The sequence below is a fragment of the Phaethon aethereus genome, assembly GCF_964289735.1.
Source record: "Phaethon aethereus genome assembly, chromosome: 5".
NCBI lineage: Eukaryota > Metazoa > Chordata > Aves > Phaethontiformes > Phaethontidae > Phaethon > Phaethon aethereus.
The window spans coordinates 19,325,431-19,349,837 of record NC_138579.1 but is presented as its reverse complement, the minus strand read 5'-3'; the positions used below and the strand labels follow the sequence as shown (position 1 = coordinate 19,349,837).

Sequence of the window (24,407 nt, the reverse complement as noted above, 5' to 3'; positions counted from 1 at the left end):
GCTTTGAAGACTTGCTTCTGCTGAACGCAATGGGAGTTTTGCCATAGATTGTGAGAGACGATGGCCTGTCCCTCAGCACAAGCTAGAGAAAAGAATGTAAATCCGCTGGAGCAGTGTTTGTGGAACATGGTGCTGATTTTAGTGATGGCTTTTTCCATGCACCAAGCATGAGATCATGTACAGGGCTGTATTTACATGGTGATGTAATTTACAGCAGAAGCTGGAAAAACAAGGAGTGTAGATCATGTCCAGCATAATTTATGCCAAGCTTTCCACAACTATGCAGCCTCCCTCCCATGTCATACATATGTTGGCAGGACGAAAGTAAGAAGTGGGACAACTCTGCCCCCAATTTCTAGACAACCTTATGCTTTGGCTGCAAAATCAACTCGTAATTCAAAAAGCAACCTCCATTGGGCAGACAGTTTTCAAGTCAAACAGCATATGTGCTTAATCGAATGCTTACAAAATTACCTTTTGTTTTATACAAATGTCCTGCCAACAAAAGAACAAACGAGGGATGTCTAGTGGATTTAGCAATATGGCACTACTTACGTTGTGATCACAGAAGATCAGATACTCAAATACAATTATTTTCCAAGTAATGTTTTATGATAATGTGGTTTACAAACTGTTACGCCCACTCATCTTTTGAGGTAGAATCTTACATTTTTTTCCTTAAAAGGAATGCCATGCCATGCCATTGAGATGTAAAGACTCAAAAAATTGAGTCAAAATTGTTGGCCTCAATTACGTACAGAATGCTATTAGTCGAAAATAAATACACCAGAATTGTTTGATTAACCAATGAAATTATATACACACATTCTGGAAAATCTGATTAAGTTTAGTCTATGGTTGGCTTGTAACTAAGCAGGCACAGATTTCTGTATGAATAACATTAAATGTAAGATCATAACTGTTGTGCCAGTTCATCTACATCCTATATGGAGTTGACTGAAATAAAACTGGTGCAGCTGCTGAAACTTTGCTGCGTTCATCAAAATTGTTGCAAGTTAAGAAGCTGAGTGAGTCACTAACTACAAGCAACAGCAATTCCAACTGTAAACCCAGTGTGCCTTATATCTGCAAATTAAGTGAACTGACAGAACAGCTTTCATAACTGTATTTTCAATGACAGTAAACTTGGATGTAACAACCAAAATAGTGGCTAAGCGTGCATTAAAGGGAAAACATACAGCTGTCACCATTAGAAGAGTGCTCCGAGACACCTTTTTTCCTTCTTCTTGCATGTATCCTGGAGTACATAAAGTTCCTTGCTAATTTATGTCATGGATTGGTCTTCAAATGATGCATCATTTTCCTTTTCTGGAAAACTGCCTTAGTCTCAAATAAGCCAGGACTGGAATTTGGAGGAGCCAGTCTCCCATGCATTTGTAGTGAGGCAGTCACTAAGCAGTAAAGCAAAATATTCTGCACTTAAAAGGCAAGACATCTGGGGTGATTTCTAGCTGGCCTTTTAAGACATTCAAATTGAAATAACACCTGCTGGAACACCCCATTTTAAAGCCACTTGTACCCTGGGACTGGTTCTAGGAATGTGCATGTATCCCGTTGTCTCACGTTTTTCTTCAGGACTATTGCCTAACATAACATACTGATAAGCTCTAGACCCAACGAACCAATGCAAAACGCTTTATGTGACAGCTAGTAAGTTTGTTTAACTGGTTGATTCTACTACACCACAAATTATCTTCCGTCTTTCACAATTCTGTTCAAGAGCTGTGTGTATGCAGTCAGTGAGTATGCACCTCAGTGTCTTCTCAATGTGCACATGGAAAAAAATAACTACAAAGACTTTTCTTTCCAGCCATTCTCTATTCCCATATGTCCTCTGCAACATCTCTTATATAGATAACATCACAGAATTAACTTGCTGGCAGCCCCCATCCTTCAAAACAGTTTCATTTTCCAACCCACTGTAAGCAATCCTCTGGACAAACCCCTTTATTTGGCAGGCATCCTCAGAAGCACCAAAACAAGCACTATTAAGAGGACTGGACTATAATTTCAGGTGATGATGGGTTGTTTGAAGCACAGCTTTGGTCTACTTGCAAAGGTAAATGCTGATGCGATGAATGGGCACTGTTTGGTTCTTGAGCTGGACAGGTCCTTCTCCAGCCCTAGATGATTTCCCTCAGTAATGAATGCAAAAAGAATTCCTAGTTTCCTCCCAGGATCTAGGGAGCCAGTAATTAGGACACAAGTAGGACACAGCAGTTTAAAAAATAATTAAAAAGAAGCCCAAACAGTGCAACGTAAGTTTCTCTTCCTCATCATCTTACTGCAGACGAGTATTGCCTGTTTCCCTCTCTACCTCGCTATGTACAAGGCGGCTGGAGTGCACACAGAGATGGACATCCCAATGCTCCGTTGCCGTGCTCTCAATAATGGAGCGTGCATCAAGTCAGCCGAGACTAGTAACAAGCAGAACCAAATTTGGTGTGGTGGGACAAATAAAGGACTTTCTGCTTTCTAAACCTGAAATACAATCAGTTTCCTCAAGAACACTGTAGTGCTCTGGACAAACTGAGGAACAAATCTGGGCAACAAGCAACTTAACTGCTCCAATTTCATAGGAAAAAAAAAGCAGAGTGTCTTTAGCCAACTATTAAGAATTCATTAAATTCTTACATGAATGCACACACAAATGCAGAAAACCCCAAAGCCTGGGAACGAACACAGGATGGAACAGTGCCTCAGAGTATGTTCTTCAGAGTGCTTTAGCACCTGTGCACACCTTGCAAAGAGAGGCCTTATGTATCTCCTCAATGTGTCAGCAGTCAACTCCCCTACATGCAACACTACATGAAATACAGTTCCTTAGTTGGCAGTTTCTCAGAGAAAAAGGTAGGACTTAAACTTCAGTTTGAGATGCTGGTAAACGTTGTTATAAATAATTGGGAAAAAAAAGATGGAATATTTTTTGTTCATAACTTTTATTATAAACACATAGATTAAATATTAACATAGGAAAAAGGAGACATTACTAGTTAGGCCTTTAAAAGGCTAGGTGTCCTAAAACAGCCCCAAAAGTCCATTTTACACAACATCCACTGAGTTGGCAATCTCTGTAGAGCCACTTTGGCAGTAACTGAAGCCTCCAAAACACTGGGGTATTCCCTATCGTCTCTTCAAACAGAGCAGCATTCTGCATAAGGAAACAGTTAGTTTGCACTTTTGCAGTTCAGCCACAATGAATAAAAAAGATCCATGTATTCAAGTAAAGATACTCCCAAGAATATCAGCTTGGTCCAGTTCCTTTTTTCATTTTACCCAACAGGCCAGGCTCACCCCAAGAGTCGTAACTGGCTGGAAGTTAACGCTGTCAGTCAAGATCTTTGGGGCCTACTGGGAGCTTTGCAAAGAGTGTCAGTAAGAGCTAGAACTGATGTTTGTTCTCCGAGTAACACACAAAAACTTCGTCAGTTCATTTATAAAAAACAGTCAAAAAGCAGAACATATAAGAGCCCAGGAAGATCCTTTTGTTTGCTCATTTTCAAAATATTAAATTTCAACAATAGGAATCTGTACCGTTGAACTTTTAAAAGCTTCAATTATCAGCTGATAAAAAAAAAAAACCTAAGAGATTCTGTTTTTTCTTGACCCTTACTGAAAATCCAAGTTAAAATAAAGATGCTCCGAGCTCTGTGCTTAGATATGATGGGCTGTCCTGCTACAGTGTTTTCTCTGCTCCCCACTGTTCCTTTGCCTTCCTGCAGTGAGTGCTCTCATTGCCACTCTAGTTCATGTCAGATGTTTGAACAGGATCCAAGTTATAAAAGAAACACAATTATTCAGTGTCTGTATGAACATACATATTTGTACAGTCCAAAGAGCCAACAGTGAATGTGTAAGCAGTGGATTTAATGGAATATATGTATTTTTTAAATCCAGTAGCTAGAGTAGTGCAAAGAAGTCTGTGCTTTTAGATATATATATTATCAATTATATGCATGGCATTTTCCCTGCTTTAAAGATAACTATGAATAAACCCCTGAAAATATGGGGAATAATAGAAAAAATAATCTTAGGATTTTGTAGGAAAATATAATTTGCAATAAAAATATGCTAGTTTCTTCTTGCTAGACACAAGTAGCAAAAATATACTCCCACACATAATTTTTCAGCATCCTAGACATGTAACAAATACTTCTGCAGTAGTAGTCCATCTTTTAAACAAAAGTCTGAGTCCCTTACTGTACTGCATTTTAATTAATATCAAAAAGCACTTATGTCAGTAAATATTTGCTTACTCCTTCGTACATGTTAGTCTGGCTTTTAGTAATGTAAGCAAATGCTAGAACATTATTGATTAAATAGGAAGTGGTTTACATATAAGAATTCTATATAAGAAAGTAATTTATCTAAAAATATTGGTCCCGATCCTAGGCAGGGCCGTTGCCTCTTTGTATTATTCCATTAATTCCAACCAGAATTCACCCAAACAGAGCACGTCTGGAGGGCCCCACTTGCAAAGATCACAGGTTGTCAGAGAAACTCTTATCTTTCAATCTCTCTGTTTAAAGAGAAGGATGGGGTAAAACCCAAGCTACTGGCATGTCAGGGTACTGAACAACCCTTCATCAAAGATGGAGATTGGAAAAGCCTTTGGGCACTGCCTTATTGTGTAGTTCCCTTCATGCCTCCTCCTACAGCCACAGCTTTCCCACCTGCTGAGGCACATGTTACTCTGATCAAGTGCTGTCAACACGGCTGCAACCCCAGAGGCTCAGAGGTACCTAGGACCAAGCCACTGACTGGAATGATTCCCATGGACTTTGGGGTCTGACAAAGTCAAGACTGCAGAGAATGACGACATCAGTGACTAGTGAAGAAGATGCTGATTCGAGCTGCTTCTCTCCAAGATGGGATTTCTGTGCTCTTATGGAGCCTGAAAGGGGCAAAAATATATTTTTCCAAGGTGGATTTTTAAAAATCAAATGAGCACTTTCCCCAATTCCTAAGTCATCCTCTTAATAATATTTAGCCAGTATTTCTATTTGTGAAACTTTGAATTTTCCGAGTTACCATGGAGGCGTGATGTAGTGGAGACCTTCTGAAGAACTTGGGTAGTATAAATAAAAAGGAAAAATATTGTCTATTTTAAAGAGCATAGGAGTATCTTTGTAGAAAAATCAGTCCTGAGTTTCATCTCCAGTCTTCAAGATGGACCAATGCTGTACCATTTAAGAACAACTTTCTCAGGGTTGGCAATAGTATCTTTCCACTGCTCTACTGCTTCACTGTTACTGCTATCAGAACTTATCCAGATCTGCAGTAAGAAACAGAAAGAAAAATAAAATTTGAGTTTACTTGATACAACACAGGGGCCCAGACTTTATTAGTTCCAAATAAATACCATGTAAGTGTAGAATGAGATACAATGTGTAGACTGCGACCAAAGCATCGTAGCAACAAATACAGTTCCGTTGGGACTAACATATTTTGGCTTTCAGCTGGGAACACAGTGAGTCTGGGTTTAAATTTAGCCTTGAAATAAACAGTTTAGAGAACTCACTACTATCTACTTAATAAGATGGTTTAAGTCAAGCATTCCTTGTTCCATTCAAATGCATGTGCTGAGGTCAAGGGCTCAAGAGGGCCAGTGATGGCTCTATGCATTCGGTTGGCTGCAAGCCATCTGGCATCCCGAGCTAGCTGTCCAGCATTTTCATGAGCATTTAAAATTGCACACTCTGACAGACAGGCCTAAACCTGCATTCCACAGAAGTTACTAACATGCCCATACCACACATAGTCATGCACTAAGAATCCATTTCTTCTCAATATTCAATTAACGGATAGTGGTCATTAAACGAGGAACTGAGGTACAAGTAGGAAGTTTTCCTCCTGAACATTATTACTAGCTTCCATTGCCAAAAGAATTCTGCTTATGTAAATAGGTATCATTATTTACGGGACTCTATTTCCTCAAGTCTTCCAGGAATGAGTCCTTTTAAGACTTCTCAGAAACCTTCACCATGAAGTACATTTAGCCTACTCTGCTGAGGCATGAATCCTCAAGAAGTGAGAATAATGTCTTCCAGAAATCCACAGACAGCTGATGTTTCATCCCCAGAGATTCAATATACATCTTGCTCATGATTAAAGACATGCCTGTAAAAGCAGCCTAATCTAAGTATTGTCTGCTTAGAACAGCATCCAATTAAACATCATTCTCTGAAGAACAAAGTTAATAGATCCAGCTATATTCATCTTTTTCCAGCTACCCAGCCAATTGCTCAAAGTACATTCTTGCCTGAGCCATATTTTATGTCTTCATGTGTTATGTGGCAATGTCTGCCTGCATGAGCTGAAACAACCTTTTCCAAATAACCTCTGAGGAGCAGAAGTAGCTCATTTCCTCCCCCTAAAAATAAGATTCATTATTAAATGAAATTCATCAGATTGAGATGACCTCACATATTGCTGACTGCAAAATCATACCCAGTTATTTTTGCCCCAAGGTAGCACAACTAAACAGAACAATCTTCTTTCTTTTCCTATTCCAAATCCAATTCTACCAACAGAAATCACAGAAAGGTGGAATACGTGTGACATGAGGCTCCATAAAATGGAGGAAGGCCACGTAACTCTTGCTGGTACATAATTTCTATAGCACATCAGCATCTTCTATAACTGCACGTCTTCAGCAGGCACAAGAAACTCATCACCAGAATGGGACAGTAACACTTTCTGTACCTAAAGACAGCGCAGTCTTTCATCTGACAAGGGACATTGCAGTTGGGGTCTCAAAATGAATTCCACGTTATTCATTTATGCAGATATTAAAATTCTGCTACTAACCTGCTGGGTCAGGGAAAGCACCGAGCATTAAGAACAGCTACAGCTCACTATACCATGAAGAAAAGGAGAGAAAGAAGGGACAGGATGATGGTAAATTAGAACAACCAGGGGAAGAGAACAGCAAGAATAAAAAGATACCAGACTACCAACTTTTATGGTGGTTAAATAAATATGATCACCTAAATGATTTCAAAGAGATACTACAGAAGTTCCAGCTGTAAACAAAAAAAAAAGAAAGAAAAAATAGCACTCAACTACAAAATAGTTTTGTGTTTGTTCACCCGTGATAATGATACATTACGTGATAATGCACATGTAGAATATTGTGCTGATTTCAGCATTGCTTTACCCAGGAAGGCAGTCTGATATTGTAGCTGTTGATACTTCCTTTTACACACACCTGCTTCTAAGTTTATTGGTATAAGCCAACACACCCCTTTCTGTACAGTACATTGTAGGATGTGGAGCTCCTGTGAGTGCTATGTTTGTTTTCTTCAGAAAGCCTAGAGGCAAGGAGCAGATCATATGTCTGTCTGTAGCAAGGCATCTTTTGCACAGCAATACACACAAAAATTTTTTACGGACTTATTTTTAAAAGCAAAATCAAATGTCAACTCCCATGCTGATATTAGTGCATGTTTAAGAGCCCAGTACTATTCTTTCTTGGTTTATAAGTTTATAAGAATTTACTGTTTTGCCATATGCCACCTTATTTAAAGTATTTTAGAAGCCATACCAAGAAACCTGAGGAACTGGATTTCAAGTAAAGGATATCATGTTAGTTAGCAGAAACCAACCTGTCCTAGGAAGTGTTTTCTTCTCACTGAGCTTCTGCTGTAGAGCTTGATGAGGAAGCTAATTCCTTGTTCACCTTGGCTAACTGGAAAAATCATCATTTCTCCCCACTTCACTTGGCCATTAGTGGACTTCAGAAGACGAGTCTTCTTCTTACACATCAGCCCTTCTGTACTAAACATTCCAACTTTCACAAAGAAATCTAGCACAAAAGGGAGGGAAAAATCCATAGCACACAAAGAGTTACTCACAAACACATCCAATAAGGAACTGACAAGATCCACATGTATGGTTCAAATTGCAACAATTTCCCAAACGTCTGGCCAAAAGAACTGTACAATAGCTTTCCTGACTAGTCACACAAACAGAGTATGTTCAATAATATTGAATTGATTAACACAGTATCCAAACAGCAAGTGCAAGCTAATGCTCTTGTATGTCAGGATTAATACTGGGATAAAAATCTTCCAAAATACATAAACACGTAGCTTCAAACCAAACAAAAAGTAATCAAGTAAGACATCTGTGGAAACAAGCCTTGGCAATGGAAATCTACTCCACAATATGTTAGTCTGAGGTTTGTAAGGAATGTTATGAATTGCCAACCCATTTGAGCAGCAATTTACCTGTTACAAATGCTTTTAGACAGGAGGCATGAGACAGCTGATGTAACTTACTTGAAGACAGTGGTGTAGATGAAACTGGAAGGTTTTGTGCTTCAAGAATCTGTAACTGAATCCTCCTGTTTATTGCTTGAAAACAAGTTCCTACTTGAAGTTCTGCGCGGCACACCTACAAGCAGAAGAATGTTGCCATAACATCTGGATTAAGTTGCTTATAAACTCAGGAAACACAGGAATTCTGTCATATGTTGGGCTCCCACATTTCTATCTGGGATTTCCTGGACAGAAATATAAGCATGTGTTGCATACACAACCTGCAGATACACAGTAAGTAAGCGCATCCTGCACTTGCTATAGCTGCAGTACCTGTGCTCCACTGATGGACTGCTTATGTGCAGCGCACATATGGCCCCCGTGGGCTGCAGCCAGAGATACTGGACAAACAAACGAGGCCTCGGTTTTCACCTGGAAAAAGACTCCTCAGTGTTAAGAGCAGACACATACAGGGAAAACCAGACATGCAGTTGCAGCTCTACTAAACCTGGGCATGGAAGTGAGAGACCAGCTGTGCTCCACTAACACAAAACCCTTCACAGTTCTCCTCCCACACTTTTGAATTTTGCAATATGGAGATATGAGCAATGCTTTCGATAGATACAAGGCCCCATCACTTAATGTCATGAATGTTTAGGGTGACTGCATGCTGTGCAGTTTCCTCCATTATGGAAGTACTTGTGTTTTAGCATGCCTACACACATACACACACTCTGAATGTATTGAGTTCTCCAGTCAGAATTTTAATTAGAATTGTTGCTAATGGCAAAGTTGTGTTGACGCATCCTCATTACCCTCCTGTCAGATGCTAATGTACTCTGAACACTGTAAGAACAGCAGGAGAAAGCCCGTAGAGACCCAGCTTTCCTGACAGCCTCCATTTAAAAGAACTTTGCTAGTCCTGGTTCCCTTCAAGTTTTAATGCACTTCAGTGAAGCAAAATGGACCAAGCGAGAGAGCAACAGGTCAGATAAAGAGAAGTCAGGCTCCAGTTCATCAAAGAGACCCAAATTCTCTTTGCAGCTCAGCCACAAAATTTCTGTGTAACCCTGAGAGTAAGCTACTTACTCAACTCTGAGATTTGGCTCTCTACTGGCAAGTAAGGGTAGTTTGCTCCCTCAGAGGGTAGTACAGGGATGAATTCCAGCAGTGTCTGGAGGGCTCTTGGATATAATGGTGAGGAAAGCCAACACAGAGAGAGAAACTATGAAATGATTCAGGAATTTACATTGGGATGAAGCAGTTTCTAAAACAGCTTCCTCTCTCACTTAATCTTATTGCTTTTGAAGCAATGTGGTTATTCTTGTTAGAACTAAAAAATGTCAAGTGTAACTTGTGTTAGAAATCAAGAGTATCACTCATATTGCTCAGACAAAATTAGATAAAATTTGCTTTTGAATTGCTAATTCAAGTTTAATTTGTTGAAAATAGAAATGTCTAGACACAATCTGTAAAGAAACAAACAGAGTGAGGGCAGGGGGGAAGGAAATCCCACTGTGAAAACCACCTGCTTCTTATTATGCTAATGGAAATGAACTGTCTGAATTATTACTTCACAGTGTGCAATCTGAACATTAAATATATAGCCATCTCTGCAGTTTCAAGCCACTGAAGATCTTAGCACTTTTCTTCCATAACAAAAGCAAATTCCATTTGCTCTGGGCTCTTGCTGTGAGTCCTAACCATCTTCTGATGCTTTTTTGGTCAGAAAAGGCAATTACCTGGTGTATTTTGCTGAAATGTTTCCCCAGAATGACCCTCCCTCAAGCTGTGGGTCATGGTGTGGAAGAGCTTACTCTCGCTCTTTTCCCAGAAACGGCTGAGTTTATGACTAGAACAGCTATGTGCAGAGTTCAAAAGTCTGCATTGCTTCCCCATCAAAACGCCTCTTCCTCAACCAAGTGGGGAAAAAAAAAAAAAAGAAAACCCCTTTTTGTTGTTAACATTGAATTACTACTGAATTAGTTTACTTTCATTTCCAGCAAATTTTTCTAGGTGGTATAACATATTTTTGCATTATTGGCACTTACAGGTGCTTTGGAAGGAGGAGATATATCCAGCCAATGACTTGACTCCTCCGAGCTGAGCTCCCGCAGTGCCAAGGAGCACTCTCCAATTGTTTTTTTCCTGGGAGTCTGTGTCTGGATTTTAAATACCAATCTGACAGCCTGCAGACTTTGCAGTTTAATAGCAAATACAAAAGTTTCCATAAATTCAATGTCCTAGAAAGAAAAACAGAGGGGTAACATCACCGTTGTAAGAGAGTCATACCAAGCTCAAAACCGAGAAACCAAGGCTTCCTGGTCCTACAGCCACTGCTCCCAGATGCCATTTTAGGTTGCCGTGGAAAAGTGTGCCTTTCCAGTGGTAAGCCCCCACAGACTCACCACCTCATTGTCACACCCTGGCAGGGACAAAGCTCTGGATTGTTTTTCACGAGTTGAGGCCATCTCTTCTGGAGCATTAAAACAGTGTACACACATTGTCATAGCAAATTCTCCTGTGGCTTCAGTCTCTCCTGCTCATTTATTTTCTTTCACCTTTGATTCACATGATGGCAGGTTTATGTTGCTTTACCCCTTTAATATTTCTTTACTGCCACTATCAGGAACCTTGTCTTGTACGACCAATTTTTACTACTTTCTGTAGAGAGGAACCATGAACTTTGTCTCCTGCCCTAGGGAGAGGCAGTAACATAATCCACCTTCCCTGGGGTGAATGAGCACCTACGGGTACGCCCATGCTTCCTCCAGTCCCCCACCATTGAGTTGCCAAGGCCAGCAGCTCATGGTTGAGTCCCCTATGAGCATATCTGTCCTGCAAACTTGGGAGAAAAGGAAGGCAACAGTACAATGCAAGAGAGGCTATAACAGGAGGAAGTGGAACAATGCTTTTAACAAGATTTTGGGAAGTTGGAAAAAAAATAAAAATAAAAAACCCCAGTAACCCAAACCTGGGCAGCTATCACAGCAAATACGGCACAGGAGTGGATGTTTCATCCATTTTAAAAATCCATTTACATTTGAGTTTTACTTTTTTGGAGAAAAAGATTTCTTGGTGTTTTCCCTGCCTCTACTTACATGGCACCCTTCCTTGGCAGAAGATTTGAACTGCACAGGTTTGGGCAGTGTGAGAATTCCCTTGACATAGATACGAGGATTTTCCCCACAGCTAGGCGGCCAGCTCAGGTCTTTGCACTGCAACATTGAAAACACAGCCAGTTTAGACAATGTAAGACTCTGGCCTTCAGACAACTTAGAAACAGATTCTTCTACACTGTTCTTGAATTATGCATAATTCCTGTAATATTGAATATAAATCAGAGCCAGTGTAATGACTGTGTCACTTCATGTAATTTAATAATTAATTTTCAAAACCAGAGAGTAAAAAGTTATTCGGTAGATTTGAATGATTTCACTATGTGGCAATTCAACAGAAGATAAATCATGAAATCCCTTATGTAGTATTTTTCACTTGATGTAGTTATGAGGTTTCTGACTACTCAAAGTTCCATTGCCTAAAAATTATTCACAGTTCCTGGAAGTGCATAAAACAGCCAGCATAACAGTATCACATTAGCTAACAAAAAAGCCACAAGAAGCTATACATCCTCAAAATACTGTTATGGTTCTTCCCTGAAGGAACTGTTAGATTTAAGGTGAGTCAAACGCTGCCTCCAAAGTTGCTCTGATTTATTGCCTCCAAATTTCGACAGGAAGATTTCCACAGCAGGACCAGCCAATGACCAGCTCAGCTTTCTTACCTATGCTGAACAGGTCCTCACTCCACCATCAGAACATATGTATAGTAACACAAAGAGTTATATACATCTTTACTATTGACTACAGCACAACAGAGATTGCAACAGAAAAAAAAAGGAGAGGAAGATACTTTGAATGAAGCCCAGTATTACATTTGGCTGGACTTTGTTTATATTAATACTTCAAAGTAATCTTCTTTTTCTCCTAAAACTATCCCTTAAAGTAATGAAGAGCCAAATTTAATGAGAATTAACACTAAGTATAGTAAAATAGCCATTTGAGTAAATAATAACAAAGTTATTTATATTTGCTTACATGTAAAACTGTGATCCAAATCTGTTCTACAGAAGAAACATAACACAACTTCACATTCAGTCTTCCAAAGTCTCGTTCATCACCTGATAATGTAATAGTATCTATGGAAGAAAGCCAATTAGAGTTTTTAAAAGTAATGTCGTACCTTAAAAGCTCACCCCAAGAATAAGGGAACTCATTAGTAGGTGGACTGCCTATCTTTGAAAACGTCTCTCAAAATAAATCTGAAATATCTTAACATCTACATTTTAAGGACAAAATATCTGTGAAGTCCTGTAGCCTGACTTTCTGCCTAGCTAAAAGCCTTCACGTTTACCTCTGTTATCTCTACTGAATTTAATAACTTGTACTGTACTCACACAACTTTTAGAAAGAAAAAAGCATGTGCCCAGACACCCGGAACACATTTATAAACCATTACTTCCTTTAGATTAATCACTTTCACCATTAAGTTTATAAATTGGCCTGCTTTTTATCTTTCTCAGATTTCAGTTCCAGCCTAGTAAACATTTTACTATTACACTTCTCTCCAAGTCAGAAAAGCCATTTAATATCTAGTGTTTCTCTGTCGTGACTGAAACTAGGTCATTGCCCCCCAGTCTTCTTTTTGAGGAGACTGGGTGAAATTCTGACTTCCAGCAGGGTGACTTTCATGGAGGCTTGACTAATTTTTAAGGGTTTATTTTGCAGCATCTCCACTTCTTCAGCATTCTTTCATAAATAAGGATGCTAGGTTTGCATGCAATACTCTTGCATTAGTAATGTAATTAGTAATGTAATATGGGTATTGGATTCCAGGCACTTCCCACAGAAAAATACTGGTACATGAAAAAGGACTAGAGCTGTGGCCATGGTGCTGTATTCTATCCTAACAGAACATCTGTAATTTCTTGGTTCCCTGTGGTAGTAAATCCAGGGATGAATTTTTCAAAAGCATGAGGACTCCTCAAAGGCTCGTTTGCTCAATCTCCTGACAATAGTAAGGTGCAAGTCCAAAACTCTTAATTTCAAATTGCAAAGTAATCTCCAAGCTGACTTGCTAATCAGATTAATCTCAAAAAAAAAAGAAAAAAAAAAAAAAAATCATCAACAGTAGAGACAGCTTAATGTTTCCAGTGCAACAGGAAATATTTCATTAGAAGGTAAACAAAGAAAACATTACCCAGACTCCTGTTGCTGCCTTGCGAATCCTTTCTGGAAGAGGTACTGCTAGGTACACTGGAGAAGGAATCATATCTCTGGGGGCAAAAAAAAAGTCACTTAATTCAGAGCAACAGATGCAAAAATCCAGAGAGATTTTACCATCAGACAAGACATGATGAAAAAAACCAACATGCAACTTCAAATAATTGTCTAATTCCCTACTAATCTCTTGATCCAGCAGCATGAAATTACTACTTTGACGCAAAGAGCTAATACAGGACACATATGGTCAGCACAGGGTTTTTTGCTCACTGATATATGTGCAACTTCATCTCTACATAAAAGATGATTATTTGGGAGGGGGGAAAAAAAAAGCAGCAGTGTTTTTTGCATCAACGGAAACGTCTAGTGTTCCACTTTTCAACTGATGGGAGAAATCACAAGATGACAAACAACAACCTCTTGTCTGTCTTGTCCTGCCTAACAGTCTACTCAGGTTTCTCAACAGCCCTGCTGAGCCAGAACAGCAGTAGTCACAGGAGACATCAGGAAACAGCCTCTTGAAGTTTGGCAAGACACTGAACTTTTGCCTCTAGCCCTTCCAGTTCATAGTACAATGCCCTTCAGTGTTTACTTTGAAAACACAATGCAACAGGATCAGATACACCAAGTAAGCTGATTTTTCCATGGGACCAAAGTTAGAAGGGGAACTCACCTTCATGAATCGATGAGGCGGGCTTCTGAGATCAAACATTGAACGACTTACATCAAATGATCCAGGCAAAGCACTAGGTCTTAAATCACTAACTAAAAAGACAAAGAGAAAATACAAATCATGTAAGCATCATTGCTAGAAAAAACAATCATTAAGGATCTTTTTTAAAATTTAAGTAGACCTATGGTAGAATTGAAACCTAGCCAAATAACATCTAAGGAAGGACATCAGCACCTTTCCCTGCTTCCCCTTCCCCAAACACTCTCCTGCAATGAAAAATGGAGAGAACAAGCCCGTAAAATCTCTTACTCAATTCCATCTTTGAAACAGTTCAGACTTACTTGGTCACATTGGTAGCCGAATGGGGAGTCTGCCTCAACATTATTTCGGCAAGAGAAATTTATTTTTTCTAGTAGATGCTTTAGCAAAACAGAAGAGCCTTGTCTTTATATCTAGTCAGCCAGAACTGGGGCTTAGCCTGGTCTCCCTTTTTAAATTTTTCCACAGTAAGGATCCCAGTGGCAAAAACATGCTGCCTGCTAAACTTGGCCTCATCTCCCTGGCTTTACTGATCACAGTGTCAAAGCACCATACTCTGCACCCTTACTAGATCTCAAAGCAAGCAACTTTTAATTCTACGATGATACACAAAAGCATGATCTTTATTCTATAGAAGTGTAGTTTCCTCAGCAGTAGATCCTATCAGCTTTCTCGAAGCAATACAGAGCTAAAGCACACTGTCTAGGCATATTATGCAGCAACAGCAGAAAATGAGAGCTGAACTAATGCCACTGTTTCAGGACTCTTTGCTGACTCCAGTAAAGTTCAAGAATTTTTTAAAGCCTCCCAACTTCCAAACTGACCCATACTGAAATGAATGAAAGCCGTATAGTTTAACTTCTAGGACTATCTGATGCAATTAATTGCTTTTTGTTGCAGTGCTGTGTTACGGTATTTCAGAAGACTTCCATTACAATTCACTGATCATAGCTTAATAGAATTACATCACTTGTTACCGAAAATTTATTTCCCTTTTACTGCTATCAACAGAAATAGCTGATTATGCTTATTGTGACATGTGACAATAAAGAATAATTCTTTCTTTTCTCAAGGAAGAAAAAGAGAACAAAAGATGAAGAAAGTTTTGACAACCCACGGGAGGGAAAGGAAAGTAACAACATGATTTAGATAAAACTTAATGAAGGTCAGTACGTCTGGCATGAGTTCCAAATTCTCTCTTGTGCATGACACAAAGGGGCTGAGCTGTTCACTGAGTCTGGTGTAGAAATAGCATTATAATACCATATGAGGTTTAGAAACCTTGTTTGACATAATGGGAGCAAACAGGAGAGACCAGACCATTACTTGATTTGAAACTGATTATGGTTATGGAAATTAATTCCATATTCAGAACTCATGACTTTCACAAACTACTGGGAAACATCCACTTGAGCCTACAGGTTACAAATCACCAAAACACTTTAAAGATGGTAAGTAAAGCTGGTTAAAGTTTTCAAAGGACATGGGTATGTGCAGGGCGGAAGAGATGGTGCCTTTTTCAAAAATTTAAATTTTTAATGGAAAAAAAAAAAGACAATTTCTACACTGAGGAAGCTGTTTGTAAAATATAAAAAAGCAGAACAAATTTAACCATAAACATATGTTGTTTACCAATAATAACTAGAATTTTGGAAAAATATTAATCAATTTATTTTTCAGGTTTTTTATTGTTGGGTGGGTTGTTTGGTTTTTTTCAATGAAGAGAAGGGACTTCACATGAAAACTCAAGAATTTCACTTCATACCTTCCAAATAATCCCATTTTGTAGTTCTAAGCCCACACACATGAAAAGTATCATAGCACTTGCTGCAACAAAGTAGGCTTAGAGTTTTGCTTAAATAGTCTATAGATGCACATGGAAGTGAATCATCTAGCTTTTGAAACAGCTGTCAAAAAACTCTAGAGGAAGAAGGCATTTTAGAACTGTACTCTAGACACACAAGTGACCTTTCTTGTGTTTAAGCTTACTAAGACAAAACTAGTGAAATGTTTACTTAGCTTGAAGAAAAATGGAAAAAGGGATGATGAACTGAAGAAAATATGTTCAAGACAGTTTTATAAAACTCATTTGGCTCCCTCCACAGGTGCTTACAAAGCCTAATGAAGCCATATGTGTTAAAGGCTGATAAAATGCTACGTGTGTTTTGTTCTGAAAAAAAAAAGAATGGAGTAGTCTTTTCATGTTGTCTCTATGGTGATTCAGAATTATTTTTAAAACAGGACACAGACTGAGACATTCCCCCAGATGTAAAATAAGCATGCTATACCATTCTAAATAAAACATCTTTAAAAACGCATGCTGTTGCCAGCTTCCGATTCAATAGAGAGGTGTATACATTTCTTCAAGCGTGTATGCATTTGCCTTAGCGATCACTGACAGCAAGCAACACTTAGTCATCTATTTTACTCTAAACAGCATTCATTGTAGAATACATATACAAGTGAACAGCACAGAAGAATTTTTTTTTTTTTTTACTTTCAAAAGCAAACTACAAAAAAGCTGGCATATAGCATCACTTCCCATTTTGCACCTGTTCTTATCATCTGCTCCTGAATGTCTTTTGGTGCTTATTCCTCTCTCCATATATATACTCCTCAGGCATTCCTCCACTCAGCATATTGCCAGACTTCCTTTTTCTGTCACCCTCAAACACTCCTACTACTGGTAGCTGGAATTTCCAGTACTGCATCCTACTCTGGATAGGAGGCAGCTACAGTAGCCTGCTTTGCCAATTTGTCTACCTTCTTGTGATGTATGAAAGTCTTGTTAAGCCCCCAAAACACAGAATGGAACAGCACAGCTGGAAATCAAGCAGAGCTGGCTCTACAGATAGATTCACCAACCAAGATGTGTCTGTAGCATACAGACCAGTTTGAGAACTGCTATGATTATTCAACTCCTTTGATTACTCACACATGTCTTCCGTAGACTAATGGCTTTTTTCTCTTACCTATAAACCTTGGGAAAGCGAGGAAGACAGAAGAGTAAGGGTGCGGTCCTTCTCACCTGATCCATATAATTTCCTATTATCTGATTTTGCTTGGAAGCGCCTAATCAGATCTGGCGAAATGCGATGCTCCAGATAGAATGGGTTGTACACGTCATAGCGGGGCCATTGGTACATGCTGTGCAGTTCTGCTTTCCGGTCACCAAATGAGGCTCTGGCAGATTCTGTGGAGCACAAGTAAACATCAAATGCAAGAGTTCCAGACATAACACATGCTGCCTGGCTTCATAAGGCAGGCAGAGTGCCTTCAGGGCAAAGAACAAAATATTTCAATATTATCTACTTCAGGAAGAGGTTAAAAAAAAAGAAAAAGTAAAGAAAACACACATACACATTGTGTCAGATTTCCACAGTATGCTAGCAAACATTAGAATTAAATTGGCCATAAAAAGCTATGCATATTCTGTCTTGGAGTTCCACAACAAATGCCTAACTAGTTAAAATACAGAAGGCTCCAAAGACAGACAGCAAGACAGAAACTAACAGGAAAAGTAAAGCCATGTGTACAGAAAACCTTCAACTTATTTAGCTGCCTACCCCCAGGACATTCCCACTCAGCTAATGGACCCCAAGACCTTCAGGAGGGTCTTGCATGGAAAGATAATGCAACTTGTGACTGCAGTCTCCTTGTCATCCAGTTTCCATAGGAAGTCTGTCAGTGGTAAAACCATGGGTTTAAAATGACTTAATTGTTGGCTGAGGCACAAGTAGACAGATCAGAGAATGCTTGAATCCCAGCCCTTTACTCAGCCCATTACAGCACTGCTGCCCTATTTTTCTTTCCTTTATTTATTATCATTTCAGAAAAAACATGCACATCTTGGTTAGCAGAACAGTAAAGAACACTGCTGTAGTGCTTCATTTGTCTGTCTGGAGCAAAAATAAGCCATATATAACAGCAGAGAATGGGGATGGGGTGACCTGGATTCTACCAAGATCTGACATTTGCTTCCTTCACTTCACCTCCCTGGACTTCAACCAATCTATTAAAAAGTTCTTTACCCCATTATAAAGTGCCTTCAATTCTGAAAGTGTGTTGCACCATAAGAGGAAAACTATTATTGCTCCAGGTGTTAGCAGAGTAAGTATAAAGAGTAACTAAAACAGTGAGATGGAACATGAGAGATGATAAAGCAAGAATTCAAGTATAATGGGCTTGAGCATGACGTAAATTAGGATGAACACTAGAAGTGAGGCCATAAAGAACTGATACACAGCAGATGACGGAAAAGCCAGTGTTCCAGATCAGGAGCACACTCCTTCCTGCTAGCTTACTTCTGTGAGAGCATGAGACACGCCGCAGTGAGCACTGAAGAGAAAGGCTGCCAGAATTTAATCGCTTTCAGAAGGGGTGCCAAGAGCTAACACTGAGCATGTCTGTTTCACTAAAGGAAAATGGTCAGACACGCACAGAAAATGGAGTGGAACTAAGAGCAGAACTTGGACTTCTACAGATATTTAACAATGGTCTAAGAAGCAAATACTCTAAACAGAGTTTTGGAATATGCCGGTGCTTTGGCTAATGTGAAGAAGGACAGACAGCACACTTCACTGTATTTAGTAAAACTCCCTAAAAGGTAAACTTTGCATTTTTAAGCAAAACTTTAATGAGGCTTAAAAAGCTGTACTTATTAAAAAATAAGTATTACTATTTGGAGGCAGAAATTGAAGTCACCTACTTGACATAAGGGTCAAATATTTGTTCAAGAGTTTAAAATATTTGCTCGAGAGACAATCATGAAGAGTCAGCTCATCCTGCCAGAAGATTTACCAGCTTTATAGCCTAAATGCCACTCTGTTCACCAGGTCCCTCAGAAATGATGATGAAGCAGAATTCCCAATGAAGACAAGTCACTTGTTTATAAGTCACTGACTGATAAGGTTGTGGGGAACAGCATGAACAAAGAGAACATTTATCTAAACATTGTTAGACACATCTCCCTTCTTCTTGGAGAACATTTGTGCCTCACAGTCATTGATGGACTTCTCTGTAGAGTATCTTGAGGATGAGGTAGGACAAAGGAAGGCAGAGCCTGCACCCAGGCCCAGTGAGAAAGGGGATTACCAGGAACATGTCCAGCATTTCTGCACCTTGTCCAAGTATGGACTTACAAGAACTAGCTGCTGAAGTAGCAGGGAAGCAGGGAGGCTGAAGGAGATCAGGCTCAGAGATGAGGAGGGCCTCACACGTTCTACCTCCAACTATTAGGTTGCCTGTCCATGTCTGGTGAGGCAGACATCACAAATAAAGCCCAATAAAAAAACCAGGCACAGAATGGCCAATCTACAGCAAAAAGCCCTACTAGGCTGATTAGCTTGGCTCTGGTGCCAGCATTACCAGCAGGGGTAGGTGAGAGTGAGGAGGAAGTTTGGTCATCAGCATGCAGGAGGAGAAAAGAAGCAACACCAGGGATCTGTGGAGAAGGGTGGGAGTAAAACCACAGAAACACAAAAAGGTTAGGTAGTACTGCACTAGTTATTATGCAACATGTAGTTGACTCAGTTATTAAGATTTCCACCCTCAGAAAAGAAATACAGTCACATGAGACTAAAAGCATATTATCAGCTTATCATGTCCTCCAGGCAAAGCAACTCTAGAGAAAACAACTGTTCAGGTATACCCCTCTGCCAAAATCTTCCCTTCTTAATTCTAGGCATCTCCTGGCAGGACCAAGAGCCTAGTGATAGCATATGCCCTGTAACTCATGTTACTGGGCCAGGCTCCTATTCTTTTAAAATACCACTGTGTCTAAATTGTACATAAATCATTTTGGCAGTCTGAGCATGGGACTAACTGGCAGAGGTTGAAGCACAAGATTGTTGTGAAGCAAAGAATCACACTATCATGTGCAATCTTATACCACTGAGATCTGTGACCCCTGGCCTCCCAAAGAGCAGCAAAAAGAGCAGGATATAATATGGGAAAATAATTCTTCCACACAGTAGCATGTGCTATCTATTGGCAAAATTTGAAAAGAAAGATGTGTTAATACATTAAAACATATCAGTACATTAAAAATGAAAGCCAGACCACCCTCCTTATTTGTGTGATATGGATGCTTGGGGATGTGTAGGTCTTTCCTTGCCTCCAATAAATTCTTTATTAAAGCTTCTGTTTAAGTGTCTTCCATTACTTTGAGCATGAGCAATGGTGTGCAATCCTCCCTTTCAGTTTTATTCATGCAACATCACAGAGATTCACAGTGGGATGTCCAGAGAGAAAAGAGACAAGACCAGGCTTCTAGAAATGTTCTGCAAATATATGTTTTCAGTAGGAATACTTGACAAATTTCAAGGAGTAACAGAAGCTAAACAACTGTTTCAGCAATGCTGTTTATGTTTTACCTTGAATCCCTCCAGCATGTGAGATACTAGGAAGGTTCTTCGGCTGTACATAAGCCAATTTGAATGGAGGGACCACAAATGGTACCTCCTGACCATCCAGAGGTAGTTTAGAAAGCAGATAATCCTCTGAACACCCAACTTGACGCTTCACCGACACAGAAGACAATGGAGGCTTCTCTACAATAGTCGGCTTGCTTGCGGCTACTGCTTCAGATTCCTGCACCATGGAAACTGCTAAAAATAAAAGCAAGAAAAACAGACCATCCACATGTGCATTAAGTTTTGAACAATACTATGAACAGATCTCCTTTATTTAATAGGATCTGTGCTTGATACATTACTTAACTGAATGCTAGCAGCCGTTTTACCAGCATTCAGGACTAGCACCTGGAAAAGATATTCATTCTCACGATGCCTGTACTGATACAAACTCTTTGTTGCCCAAGCCTTTGTATTTATAGCTACCTTGCTCTTAAGTGAATTTTAACAACAGGTACATTTGTATCACAGCAGAGTTCTTCAAACAAGTAAGACACCAGAGAAAATCCTAACAGAAAATCCACAGTGAGTTAAAAAAAAAAAGGTGTTCACTCTTATGAGTTTGAGACCTTTACACAACCTTGGGTACAAAAGTTGGCTTTTTTGGACAGCATTCCAGGCTGCGAGGCGCAGACTTCAGACAAGTGTTATTTTTCAGTTCCAATTTCAATTCATAACACTAACAAGCATGTGTTCAATCTCCAACTGGAGGTATGGAAAGAATTTTGGATGTTGTAAAAGAATTCAAGTTTATCAGGGGTGACACAGTCATTTTATTAATGGGAAATCTCATCATTAATGAAGCCAGAACAGCAAAACCCTTAGTCAATGTCATTATGTCAGAACTCACGATAATTTTTTTCTTTTTCCATGCAGAAACACCATTTACAGCAGTTTTTTATACATTCTGTTGCCATTGTTTTCAGTGTTGCAATTTAGAGGAGACCGCAATCGAAGATCCAGTGTAGATACCAAACCTGAAAAACACAATAAACCAAACTGGTTTTAGATAGGAAAAACTGAAATAAAAATTCAATATTATCAGTTATTTAATAGGTGATTGCTTATTGGACACAGTCCCAGGGTCAATGAGAAAGTTACTTCAGTCATAAAAGGGTCAGAGCCATCAGATTTCTCTCAGTGAGACAAATTATTTTTTATATAAAAGCATAGGGAAACAGAAAATAATTTTAACATATGGCTTCCAACTACTTTCAGTGACCCACACAGGTCCCTGTCTTTCAGGAACACTGAAATTCTTCTCATATTTGTGTGTGCCACTGGGCTTTGGAGTTTACTCAGCTTTATAGCTGTTTTGATTTGGTCTTGTCAGGTCATTCGCAAGGTGTGTTTTTTATTCCGTTTCCCTTGTTCATATTTCTCCTACCCTCTTTCCCTCCTGTATTGTTTTCACATACATCCATACGTGTTTACATTTTTCACTCAACATACTCCATAATTTACATTTGAAAACACTCTTTATGAACGACGCCAAAATTGCCTTCTTTGAGGAACTACTGCTTTCTCATAATTGTATACACATGAAACTGAAGACCTGCTTTATTATATAATTGTCTGCTATGCATACAGAAATAGAGAGTGCTGACTTCCAGCAAAATAAGAGGCATGTAATCTACTGAAGAATGAGAACAAGTCTATAACAGCTGGTTAACATTAAAAGAACTTTATGACAATACTAACTGGCCTCATTTAAATGTCTTTATTCATATCCTTATGTTCTCTTTTCAGAGGGACACAGACAGCTGCGTTGCCTCCTGTCCAAAACTTTAGCTTTCTAAGTCTAGTCCTTTTACATGTACCTAAAGTACACAAGGTTCTCTGTAGAACAGACCCAAGACATGATTCCAACTCCATGGAGGTTCAAAGACACCGAACAGAACATGAACATAAGCTGAAGGGATAGGAAAGACAACAAGTAAGAGAAAGGGGGAAAGCACAGAGAGATGACAATGTTTGCTGTTATCTCAATCACAAGAAATTGCTGAAAGCTTCTGTGCTCCACCAGATGCCATTCCCACCTGCAGCTTGAACAGTGCCGTCATCTTCTTTGTACGTGCGTTCAAAGACAGCTAGGGAACCACACAAATACTGTGGAAAAAACTCTAATATCCCCAAAACTTTTCTTTCATTAAAAAAGCTCCTCAAAATTCTGATGGATGACAAGTGGAGATATTAAGCTACGGACACTTCATCTAACTTACAAAACGTGTGCTTTCTTGTCTTAACTTTATTTATTACCATGGGTAGGGTGCAACTGAAAGTTATCACTAGATGTGTCAATTTGCAAATACAGACCAAACGCAGCGTATACTTACTGACCTGCTCCTTCATGCTCTACAGTACCTCAGCACTGCTATTTATGTTTTGGCTTATGGGTTTTGCAAAGTCACTGAGCACACGTGGCTTCTTGAGGAAGCCTTGAATTAACTCGTCTTTAAAATACTAGTGTGAAATATAACAAGTGTTTATTATTACAACTACATAACTGTTCCAGAATTATTCTTAATAATGAGCTATCACAGAGTACTGATTAGGAGGAAATTCTTAAAATTATATTCCCATTAGACCTAAACCTAAGTAAACCATTATTTTACTGCAACAAGGACCTAATAGAGTATTTGGTTTAATACAATTTCTCTGAATAATTTTTGCTAGTTTTACCACTAAGTGACATTAATTATTTCTGCTAATTTTATACTGCTCTCTGTGCTCAATAGACCAAAACGAACAAAATGCAAGTGACATCTCAGAAGTACTCTGAATACTGACAGATGTTATTCTGGAAAACAGAATGCCACTGCAGAGATTACAGCATAGTCTCTAACCAGACAGGGCAGGAGTGTGACATCTTGCTTTAAAAGGGACACCATTACTCTGCACAGAACCCATTACTCAGTACTTGCCCTGATCTCAAAATTGCCCATGAGTGTAATTACAGTATGAGATCTGCATTGAAAATCTTCAGAGGTGATGCCACCGACTCCAGAACCTGTTCTGCATCTTTACAGGAGCACAAAAAGAGGCACAGGAATTTCTCATTAAATTCTCCACATTTCTAAAGATCAAATTTTCACCGCAGCTTCTTCCAGCAGCGCACTCACAATAGCTAAGCCTGCTAGAATTCAAAGTTTACTTTAAGGTTCCCTTGCAGTGGTTTTCCTTCCCAGCTGTTATCAGTACACAGCTGGAGTTAATATGCTTTAGTCTTGTTCACCATGTTTAAATTGGGCTGAAACAGCTGCTTCGTTTGCTCTAAGCTTTGCAACAATAGTATCTAAGCCTCAGTGGCAGTTTGTACAGGAAAATGTCTTATATCTCAAAATGTCCGGATTTAATTCATTCGTTACTGCTGGTGAAAAAACAAAATGTTAGTAACCGCCCTGCTTTCCAGCTACATAAAGTGGAAAAATTATTTTTTCTGCATCAGAAAAATCAGTTCATGGTAGTAATTTCTTTCCCCAGAATTGTTTAGCTGGAACCATTAATGTGAACAAATAAACAAATACAAATTTTCTATCACAAGCAGTTGCCTTTCCATCACCGAGTTGAGTGCCTTAACTAGAAGGAAAGGGCTACATACGAGTATTGAGGGTATAAGAGTAATAATGCAATTCTACATTTTTTGTACTTCTATCATTAAAAAAAAAGACCAAGTTTTTCACAGTAGGACCAAGTAACCTGTGATAGTCTTTGATCA

The 24,407-nt window shown here is 39.1% G+C and overlaps 1 protein-coding gene across 1 annotated transcript; it reads right to left on the bottom strand.

The window, feature by feature from the left end:
• Positions 1-5,185: 5,185 nt before the first annotated feature.
• TC2N (tandem C2 domains, nuclear) lies at positions 5,186-21,606 on the bottom strand (the record flags this gene model as incomplete). Its single annotated transcript, XM_082000869.1, has 11 exons — positions 5,186-5,296; positions 7,629-7,828; positions 8,304-8,418; positions 10,334-10,525; positions 11,384-11,500; positions 12,380-12,480; positions 13,542-13,617; positions 14,238-14,329; positions 17,305-17,469; positions 20,651-20,884; positions 21,540-21,606. 11 exons carry the CDS (start codon positions 21,604-21,606, stop codon positions 5,186-5,188), a joined length of 1,470 nt encoding a protein of 489 aa, XP_081856995.1.
• Positions 21,607-24,407: the final 2,801 nt, after the last annotated feature.